Raw genomic sequence first — 11,279 nt, 5'->3', positions numbered from 1 at the left:
ATAACATTTCCAGAGCGTCCATATTGCAGCGCGGTGAGTGACCCGAAGCGGTTTACAGCCCGTGGTTCGTTTGCAGGTCGTCTCGTTTTGGGAATAAAGCTTTTAACGCAATGCCAATAAATGCTGTGCTTACAGCATCGTGAACAATCACATTTACGGTCCTGCTTACAACTTGCACGGCACAAACGCTTTTTGCGCCGTGCCATAAAAGCATAAACGATTTGTATAAAAGTATCGACTAACTTTGAGCTTCAGCCATTCGGATCTGAACCTCGCCCTCCATTTCCGCTCCAAGTCTGGACAAAAGCTCGCAGGTAAGGGTTAAAATCCTGTAAAGGTGTTTTTTTGCTTTTAATTGTGCAGATGTCTCGCACTTGCCTTTGAACTGTGTAGTTTTGGGTTTGTTTACCTGCGAGATTGTAAACCGTTGGACTGGTGCTTCACAGCCCAATGTTGTTGCATCACAGAGCGCGTCAACCTTCCCTCGGATGGACCTTAAGCCGGGTATCCCGTCTGCTCGCATTAGATGGGGGTCCTCGAATATCTCACGGTGTCTTTCTTGAAGCGTGGGCGAGTTATCGCCGGCACCCTGAGCGGATTGCGAATTACAGACTACCGCCGAGGATGTAAAGGCAAACCACGCAATGTAATCCTTGCTGTGTGACTGCTTTGGGAACACCGAACCTGAACTCAGACAAAACTAGCCCGGCACTCAGTAGAGAGCATACCTCCACCTGGTTGGCCATATCACTCAATGGTGAAGAATCACTTTAAAAATTATACTAGCCGGATCCGGAACCAGATCTTCACCAAAATTGAATCGAATCGTCCTTGTCAGACACCCAACCGGCCCACCGAGTTTCGTCCAAATCCATCCATAACTTTTTGAGATATCCTGCTATGTATCGTTTTTAGCCCTATCTCCCAATGGTGAAGAATCACTTTTAAAATTCTAGTAGCCGGATCCGGATCCGCATCTTCACCAAAATCTAATCATTTCGTCCTTGTCACAAACGCAACATCTCTGCCAAATTTCGGCCCAATCCGTCCACAACTCTTTGAGATATTTTGTTCACAAACAAACAGACAGGGGTGAAAAACCCTCCATTCACCTTTGGTGGCGGAGGTAACAACACCGCAAGTCGGAGGAACGATCACGTGATCGAAAACCGTACTTATTCCACATATGACTTGTTATTGGTGATGACGAGCAGTTCACGCTTTGCTTTAAGAGGTCACCCAGGTGTTATCGGACACACGCTTTGCTCGTATAATCTCCGATACAGGTGGTAGCACGTGCAAGCAATACGATCGATGGACCCGAGTAAACACCGTTTTGCACTCTCATACACCACCACAGTTAAACACTTTGGACAAAGAGGGCAGGAAACTTTTTTCTTTTTCTTTTTTAACCAAAATTGCTTCGTTATTGCATGTTTACCGATGGGCCTGCAAGGTGGATGACACCGAATGTTGTTCTTCCGTGCTTTAGCCATGTCGAGTGCGTTTAAGCCGGTTGTCCTGCTACTGCCACTGCTGGTCGCCTTCACCTCCAGTGCGTTTATCTTCCCTGACATTGGCAGGTGAGCTGGCTTGCATTGGGTTTGGGAGCAACAAGGGGAATAGGGGAGTTCGCTTAATAAATACATCATACACAACTATGAGTTCCTACAGGAGGGAGGCTCATGGAAGGGCAAGGTCAAATTGGCAGTGGGGTAATGGGGCAACAATTGGGCACAACTGAAAAAAGGAGATATATTCTGATTCTGTTGTACCATACTCTGTTATGGAGCATTGGTGGTGCTGAAGCAGTTAATAGGCAAGGGTAAAAATGGGAGGTTTGCCATCCCTCTCCCAGCATTAGTTAGGGCAGGAATTTGGAATTTGTTCAGTGTGCCAGCGATAGCTCAACTTCCCTTTATGAAGGACACCATGGGATCTTTAACGTCCACCAACTAATTCCGATAGACGTCCATCTGAGGGACACACACACGCATTAAAAAGAAAGATAGATTATAGAAAATAGGAGAAAAAGTGAAATGAGCAAGTATTTATTCTCCCATCATATTGTATCTTTAATATCATGATTGATGTATGTTATTTTTAAAATCTTATAATGACCTCAGGTAGTAACAGATGGGGCCATCTATTTATTACGTACGCAGGAGGATGAAGCTAAATGATTGAGACTTGGAAGGATGACAGCAGAGGGAGATGTGTGTGTGTGGACGAAGGACAGAGGTTTGAGAGAACAGGAGAGGGAAGTGGAGGGGTATTTATGGAACACACCGGAAAGGGGAGATGGAGGGCGGTGGAAGGGGTGGGATTGTCAAATATGACGCCTTAATTGCGTACGTAATAAATAGATGGACTCTGAGCGTTCATCGGGTTTCCCCAACAGCTCCAAGCTGCGCCTGCCCCCAAGCGTTGCTGAATGAGAACAACACTTTTTATACAAATTTTAAAAAACGTCTCATCGTTTGACTTCACACTGTATCAGCCGAGTTAATGAATTAACAACACCTTTGTCGAGCGTTTCACTTGTTCGCTCGGTCCTCGTAATTGGCTCATCTTGTTCAATGTCCCCGACTTGCGACTTCAGTGCGTCTCGGATTCACTCGGCGTGCAAGGATCACGGTGTGCAGGGAAGCTCGGATCATTCAGAGGAACCTGTCGTGAGATGTGGAGATCATGGGTAAATGAGGCCCAGGTAACTTGGTGAAGAGGTAATGGGTAAATGAGGCCCAGGTAACTTGGTGAAGAGGTAATGGGTAAATGAGGCCCAGGTAACTTGGTGAAGAGGTAATGGGTAAATGAGGCCCAGGTAACTTGGTGAAGAGGTAATGGGTAAATGAGGCCCAGGTAACTTGGTGAAGAGGTAATGGGTAAATGAGGCCCGGGTAACTTGGTGAAGAGGTAATGGGTAAATGAGGCCCGGGTAACTTGGTGAAGAGGTAATGGGTAAATGAGGCCCAGGTAACTTGGTGAAGAGGTAATGGGTAAATGAAGCCCGGGTAACATTGGTGAAGAGGTAATGGGTAAATGAGGCCCGGGTAACTTGGTGAAGAGGTAATGGGTAAATGAGGCCCGGGTAACTTGGTGAAGAGGTAATGGGTAAATGAGGCCCAGGTAACTTGGTGAAGAGATAATGGGTAAATGAGGCCCGGGTAACTTGGTGAAGAGATAATGGGTAAATGAGGCCCGGGTAACTTTGTGAAGAGATAATGGGTAAATGAGGCCCAGGTAACTTGGTGAAGAGATAATGGGTAAATGAGGCCCAGGTAACTTGGTGAAGTGGTAATGGGTAAATGAGGCCCAGGTAACTTTGTGAAGAGATAATGGGAAAATGAGGCCCGGGTAACTTGGTGAAGAGAATGGGCAAATGAGGCCCGGGTAACTTGGTGAAGTAATGGGCAAATGAGGCCCGGGTAACTTGGTGAAGAGAATGGGCAAATGAGGCCCGGGTAACTTGGTGAAGAGATAATGGGAAAATGAGGCCCGGGTAACTTGGTGAAGTAATGGGCAAATGAGGCCCGGGTAACTTGGTGAAGAGGTAATGGGTAAATGAGGCCCGGGTAACTTGGTGAAGAGGTAATGGGTAAATGAGGCCCGGGTAACTTCGTGAAGAGGTAATGGGTAAATGAGGCTCGGGTAACTTGGTGAAGAGGTAATGGGTAAATAAGGCCCAGGTAACTTGGTGAAGAGATAATGGGTAAATGAGGCCCGGGTAACTTGGTGAAAAGGTAATGGGTAAATTGGGCCCATGCAACTTGGTGAAGAGGTAATGGGTAAATGAGGCCGGGGTAACTTGGTGAAGAGATAATGGGTAAATGAGGCCCGGGTAACTTGGTGAAGAGATAATGGGTAAATGAGGCCCGGGTAACTTGGTGAAGAGATAATGGGTAAATGAGGCCCGGGTAACTTGGTGAAGAGGTAATGGGTAAATGAGGCCCAGGTAACTTGGTGAAGAGGTAATGGGTAAATGAGGCCCGGGTAACTTGGTGAAGAGATAATGGGTAAATGAGGCCCAGGTAACTGTGAAGAGATAATGGGTAAATGAGGCCCGGGTAACTTAGTGAAGTAATGGGTAAATGAGGCCCAGGTAACGGTGAAGAGGTAATGGGTAAATGAGGCCCAGGTAACTGTGAAGCGATAATGGGTAAATGAGGCCCGGGTAACTTGGTGAAGAGGTAATGGGTAAATGAGGCCCGGGTAACTTGGTGAAGAGATAATGGGTAAATGAGTCCCGGGTAACTTGGTGAAGAGGTAATGGGTAAATGAGGCCTGGGTAACTTGGTGAAGAGGTAATGGGCAAATGAGGCCCGGGTAACTTGGTGAAGAGGTAATGGATAAATGAGGCCCGGGTAACTTGGTGAAGAGGTAATGGGTAAATGAGGCCTGGGTAACTTAGTGAAGAGAAAATGGGTAAATGAGGCCCGGGTAACGGTGAAGAGGTAATGGGTAAATGAGGCCCGGGTAACTTGTAAAGAGGTAATGGGTAAATGAGGCCCGGGTAACTTGGTAAAGAGGTAATGGGTAAATGAGGCCCGGGTAACTTGGTGAAGAGGGAATGGGCAAATGAGGCCCGGGTAACTTGGTGAAGAGGTAATGGGTAAATGAGGCCCGGGTAACTTGGTGAAGAGGTAATGGGTAAATGAGGCCCAGGTAACTTGGTGAAGAGATAATGGGTAAATGAGACCCGGGTAACTTGGTGAAGAGGTAATGGGTAAATGAGGCCCGTGTAACTTGGTGAAGAGGTAATGGGTAAATGAGGCCCGGGTAACTTGGTGAAGAGATAATGAGTAAATGAGGCCCAGGTAACTTGGTGAAGAGATAATGGGTAATTGAGGCCCGGGTAACTTGGTGAAGAGGTAATGGGTAAATGAGGCCCAGGTAACTTGGTGAAGAGGTAATGGGTAAATGAGGCCCGGGTAACTTGGTGAAGAGGTAATGGGTAAATGAGGCCCAGGTAACTTTGTGAAGAGATAATGGGTAAATGAGGCCCAGGTAACTGTGAAGAGATAATGGGTAAATGAGGCCCGGGTAACTTAGTGAAGTAATGGGTAAATGAGGCCCAGGTAACGGTGAATAGGTAATGGGTAAATGAGGCCCAGGTAACTTTGTGAAGAGATAATTGGTAAATGAGGCCCAGGTATCTGTGAAGCGATAATGGGTAAATGAGGCCCGGGTAACTTTGTGAAGTAATGGGTAAATGAGGCTCAGGTAACGGTGAAGAGGTAATGGGTAAATGAGGCCCGGGTAACTTGGTGAAGAGGTAATGGGTAAATGAGGCCCGGGTAACTTGGTGAAGAGATAATGGGTAAATGAGTCCCGGGTAACTTGGTGAAGAGGTAATGGGTAAATGAGGCCTGGGTAACTTGGTGAGGAGGTAATGGGTAAATGAGGCCCGGGTAACGGTGAAGAGGTAATGGATAAATGAGGCCCGGGTATCTTGGTGAAGAGGTAATGGGTAAATGAGGCCTGGGTAACTTAGTGAAGAGAAAATGGGTAAATGAGGCCTGGGTAACGGTGAAGAGGTAATGGGTAAATGAGGCCCGGGTAACTTGGTAAAGAGGTAATGGGTAAATGAGGCCCGGGTAACTTGGTAAAGAGGTAATGGGTAAATGAGGCCCAGGTAACTTGGTGAGGAGGTAATGGGTAAATGAGGCCCGGGTAACTTGGTAAAGAGGTAATGGGTAAATGAGGCCCGGGTAACTTGGTGAGGAGGTAATGGGTAAATGAGGCCTGGGTAACTTGGTGAAAAGGTAATGGGTAAATGAGGCCGGGGTAACTTGGTGAAGAGGTAATGGGTAAATGAGGCGTGGGTAACTTGGTGAGGCGGTAATGGGTAAATGAGGCCCGGGTAACGGTGAAGAGGTAACGGGTAAATGAGGCCCGGGTAACTTGGTGAAGAGGTAATGGGTAAATGAGGCCCGGGTAACTTGGTGAAGAGAATGGGCAAATGAGGCCCGGGTAACTAAGGTGAAGAGGTAATGGGTAAATGAGGCCCGGGTAACTTGGTGAAGAGAATGGGCAAATGAGGCCCGGGTAACTAAGGTGAAGAGATAATGGGTAAATGAGGCCCGGGTAACTTGGTGAAGTAATGGGCAAATGAGGCCCGGGTAACTTGGTGAAGAAGTAATGGGAAAATGAGGCCCGAGTAACTTGGTGAAGAGGTAATGGGCAAATGAGGCTCGGGTAACTTGGTGAAGAGGTAATGGGTAAATGAGGCCCGGGTAACTTGGTGAAGTAATGGGCAAATGAGGCCCGGGTAACTTGGTGAAGAGGTAATGGCTAAATGAGGCCCGGGTAACTGGGTGAAGAGGTAATGGGCAAATGAGGCCCGGGTAACGGTGAAGAGGTAACGGGTAAATGAGGCCCGGGTAACTTGGTGAAGAGGTAATGGGTAAATGAGGCCCGGGTAACTTGGTGAAGAGAATGGGCAAATGAGGCCCGGGTAACTAAGGTGAAGAGATAATGGGTAAATGAGGCCCGGGTAACTTGGTGAAGTAATGGGCAAATGAGGCCCGGGTAACTTGGTGAAGAAGTAATGGGAAAATGAGGCCCGAGTAACTTCGTGAAGAGGTAATGGGCAAATGAGGCCCGGGTAACTTGGTGAAGAGGTAATGGGTAAATGAGGCCCGGGTAATGGTGAAGTAATGGGCAAATGAGGCCCGGGTAACTTGGTGAAGAGATAATGGGCAAATGAGGCCCGGGTAACTTGGTGAAGAAGTAATGGGCAAATGAGGCCCGGGTAACTTGGTGAAGAGGTAATGGGTAAATGAGGCCCGGGTAACTTGGTGAAGAGAATGGGAAAATGAGGCCCGGGTAACTTGGTGAAGAGATAATGGGTAAATGAGGCCCAGGTAACTTGGTGAAGTAATGGGCAAATGAGGCCCGGGTAACTTGGTGAATAGGTAATGGGTAAATGAGGCCCGGGTAACTTCGTGAAGAGGTAATGGGTAAATGAGGCTCGGGTAACTTGGTGAAGAGGTAATGGGTAAATGAGGCCCAGGTAACTTGGTGAAGAGATAATGGGTAAATGAGGCCTGGGTAACTTGGTGGAGGTAATGGGTAAATGAGGCCCATGTAACTTGGTGAAGAGGTAATGGTAAATGAGGCCCAGGTAACTTGGTGAAGAGATAATGGGTAAATGAGGCCCAGGTAACTTGGTGAAGAGATAATGGGTAAATGAGGCCCAGGTAACTTGGTAAAGAGATAATGGGTAAATAAGGCCCGGGTAACTTGGTGAAGAGGTAATGGATAAATGAGGCCCAGGTAACTTGGTGAAGAGGTAATGGGTAAATGAGGCCCGGGTAACTTGGTGAAGAGGTAATGGGTAAATGAGGCCCAGGTAACTTTGTGAAGAGATAATGGGTAAATGAGGCCCAGGTAACTGTGAAGAGATAATGGGTAAATGAGGCCCAGGTAACTTTGTGAAGCGATAATGGGTAAATGAGGCCCGGGTAACTTGGTGAAGTAATGGTTAAATGAGGCCCGGGTAACGGTGAAGAGGTAATGGGTAAATGAGGCCCGGGTAACTTGGTGAAGAGGTAATGGGTAAATGAGGCCCGGGTAACTTGGTGAAGAGATAATGGGTAAATGAGTCCCGGGTAACTTGGTGAAGAGGTAATGGGTAAATGAGGCCTCGGTAACTTGGTGAGGAGGTAATGGGTAAATGAGGCCTGGGTAACTTGGTGAGGAGGTAATGGGTAAATGAGGCCCGGGTAACTTGGTGAAGAGATAATGGGTAAATGAGTCCCGGGTAACTTGGTGAAGAGGTAATGGGTAAATGAGGCCTGGGTAACTTGGTGAGGAGGTAATGGGTAAATGAGGCCCAGGTAACAGTGAAGAGGTAATGGATAAATGAGGCCCGGGTAACTTGGTGAAGAGGTAATGGGTAAATGAGGGCTGGGTAACTTAGTGAAGAGAAACTGGGTAAATGAGGCCTGGGTAACGGTGAAGAGGTAATGGGTAAATGAGGCCCGGGTAACTTGGTAAAGAGGTAATGGGTAAATGAGGCCCAGGTAACTTGGTAAAGAGGTAATGGGTGAATGAGGCCCGGGTAACTTGGTGAGGAGGTAATGGGTAAATGAGGCCCGGGTAACTTGGTAAAGAGGTAATGGGTAAATGAGGCCCGGGTAACTTGGTGAGGAGGTAATGGGTAAATGAGGCCCGGGTAACTTGGTAAAGAGGTAATGGGTAAATGAGGCCCGGGTAACTTGGTGAGGAGGTAATGGGTAAATGAGGCCGGGGTAACTTGGTGAAGAGGTAATGGGTAAATGAGGCCTGGGTAACTTGGTGAGGAGGTAATGGGTAAATGAGGCCCAGGTAACTTAGTGAAGAGAAAATGGGTAAATGAGGCCCGGGTAACGGTGGAGGTCATGGGTAAATGAGGCTCGGGTAACGGTGGAGGTCATGGGTAAATGAGGCCCGGGTAACGGTGGAGGTCATGGGTAAATGAGGCCCGGGTAACGGTGGAGGTCATGGGTAAATGAGGCCCGGGTAACTTGGTGAAGAGGTAATGTGTAAATGAGGTCCGGGTAACTTGGTGAAGAGATAATGGGTAAATGAGGCCCGGGTAACTTGGTGAATTTAGTCCTTCCTGTCTGTGGTTTATCAACACCCCATTCACTTTAATAATCATCAGTTTACCATGAACTAAATCATGGACGTCGCCGCGTCGATCGCTATTTGGAAGTGAGGGGGGCATTGTAAGTGCAAATCGCAGAACCAATCGTGATGACTTTAGGAAAGTCTAGCCCATGCAAATTGTTGATTGTGGACGCTCCTTTGGATTGTAGATGGTGCATTCTGAGCATTTAATCTGACCACCTTTGCCACGTTTCATTGAAATAAGTTAACTAATAAAATGGGAGTTTTTCATTTTGAACTTCTTCTTGGTGCCAACGTTTATTATAACACTCAAAAACCAGATATAAACTGGATTTTCATATTTTAATGAAACATACCCCCCCCCCCACCCCCCCTCCTCAAAAAATGCACAGTGGTAGGACCCATAGATAAGCTTGGCAGGGGGCTTGTCATTTGCACTCCCGATTTATTTATCTTTCCTTCCCCCTTCCTCGTACTCTGTAGCCGCTGCTACCACAATAAATAAATTTTGGGAATTTATCACAAGAGGATCGAGTAAAACTGAAAATGACGGCCCGGACAGCAATGTTCGTGTACGGTACCACGATAGCATTGTTTATATGGAGACCAACATGTTGTTAAGCGGTGCAGAGCACTCCATCAAGCCGCTTGCTAAGGGAACACACCCTTGGTGCATAGCTCAGATATGGTGGGCCAAATAGCCTCCTGCGTCGGATTTCTTAGTTAATTAGATCTCGATCGTAACATAAATCACCTCCTGAATTTATCCCTTCCAGCCGCGTTTATCATTTATAAAGTTTGTCTGAATGGATAAACACCAGAGGCCTTTTCAATGGGGACGACAATTAGCTTACGGTTCCGATGTGGACCGTGGTCCACTTTTGAGGACCCTTGGCAATCGAAATTACACATTCATCAACGATGCTACAATGACTAGATCATCTTTTCTTACCTTTAAATTCCACTAAGGGCGAGCAAAGAGGCTCCTTTGGAAAAAAACTTGAAAACACAGAACTGCAGTGTGAATGTCCATCCGTAATCAGTACTGATACTCACACACAAGTGATATATTTTCAGCACATGCACAGCATGCAGTACATGATTACTTGAACTAATAAAATCTAGGACATGTCTCTTTTATGAAATAAATAATTGGATGAGGTGGGTGAAGGTGTATTTGTATCGTTGGGTTGGTTGTTATCTCCATTTGCGGGTTCAGGAGGTGGAACGAAGTCCTCCCAGGACCAAAAGTATCCACCGCCTCTTCGGTAAGGGATCGCGGTTCATGGACCAAGCTGTTCAACTTTTTCAGAGTTTTGTTCCAAGGGATATTTTCAGGATCGTCACCGAACCCCGGATTGCCTCCAGTTGTAGTTCATTTGTGGTAATATTCCTGGGGATGGTTTTTTAAATCTCAGTTTGGTTCTTCTTTATCATTCCTGTTGCTCCAATTAATCACTGGTACAATTTCAATGCTCTTCAACTTCCAAGCTCTTGACCTCATTTTTGACATCCTGGTCATTTTCTTGATTTCTGCTTTGTTTAGGACAAAAATCGCTGAGTACTGATGTCTCAATCATCAATGCTGTCTTTGTCCTTTGTGTTCCCGAGTACAATGTCTGGACGCAGTGCTCTGTTTTCTATGTTCATGCTCGATGGGATTTTAGTCATACATGAGCGATACTTCCTTGTTTTCAGCGATTGCTTTTGGTTTATTTCCACAATTTTTCTGGAACTGGAATATTGAGACTTTTGCAGATGTGCCAGTGGATTACTCGACATACTTTGTTGTGCCTTTGGGTGTACAGCTGCTCTGACATGAGTTTTTGTTTTTTATTCTGATAGGCAGTGGCTCATACTTTATGTTTCTACCTTGCAGAACCTACATTTGTCCGATTGACTCCGTCCTGCCATCTTCTTAAAGCCATTGTTGTAGTGTGATTGGTCTTTGGGATTTATTAGGATTCGTTTTCCATCCCAGTTGAGCTGGACCTCCTCTTAGCCATTCCAAAGAGCCTTCTTTGTACACTCCCATTCTGTCCAACTCTTTGTTTATACCTACCTGCTCTTTTATGATTTTCCCAGTTGGCAGTGTATGTTTGTTGATATTTTGTTTTACATTTTTCTTGTCTTTTTTGCAATTGCTGGAGCTGTACTCATTTCAGTTTCTTGTGTGACATCTTCTATTTACATTCTGTGGTTTGTTGTCTTTGCATTTGCTTCCAAAATGGATTCGGTAGTCTGTTGCACTTTTCACGTATTCGGCCAATCCTATCGTTATCATTCTGAGCATTTGGTCGAGGTGTGTGTGTGTGTGTGTGTGTGTGTGTGTGTGTGTGTGTGTGTGTGTGTGTGTGTGTGTGTGTGTGTTTGTATGGCATGCTTTTTGTGTTCTACTGGAGCTTTCTGATGTGGAATGTGATACACCAAAATTATTGTCATGATCTTCTGAGTTGATTAGGCTAATTAACTACAAAGAATCCAGAAGAATTCCCATGTTTTAAACACACGCAATGTTAAGGTCATGAGTCACCAATCATGAGCACTCCATCCTGCACCAACCACCAAATTAACCAAGAACCATCTATAGTGCAGACCGGAAGATCCACAGGACTACCTTCACTTCCGTAGACAAGATGATGATGATGAAGGTGTATAGAGCA

At 46.2% G+C, this 11,279-nt stretch overlaps 1 protein-coding gene across 1 annotated transcript in view; it reads left to right on the top strand.

The window, feature by feature from the left end:
* The first annotated feature begins 271 nt into the window (after nt 1-271).
* LOC137429909 (pro-glucagon) overlaps nt 272-11,279 on the top strand; it is a 23,423-nt gene continuing 12,415 nt past the window's right edge. The window contains exons 1-2 of the mRNA XM_068120274.1: nt 272-314; nt 1,493-1,583. Of these exons, the coding sequence (XP_067976375.1) occupies nt 1,495-1,583 (89 nt within the window). The 5' untranslated portion in view covers nt 272-314; nt 1,493-1,494. The remainder of the gene's footprint in view (nt 315-1,492; nt 1,584-11,279) is intronic.

This window comes from Myxine glutinosa, chromosome 6 (assembly GCF_964187855.1).
Source record: "Myxine glutinosa chromosome 6, kmMyxGlut1.1, whole genome shotgun sequence".
In the NCBI taxonomy this organism is placed as follows: domain Eukaryota; kingdom Metazoa; phylum Chordata; class Myxini; order Myxiniformes; family Myxinidae; genus Myxine; species Myxine glutinosa.
This window is presented reverse-complemented; position numbering and strand designations above follow the sequence as displayed.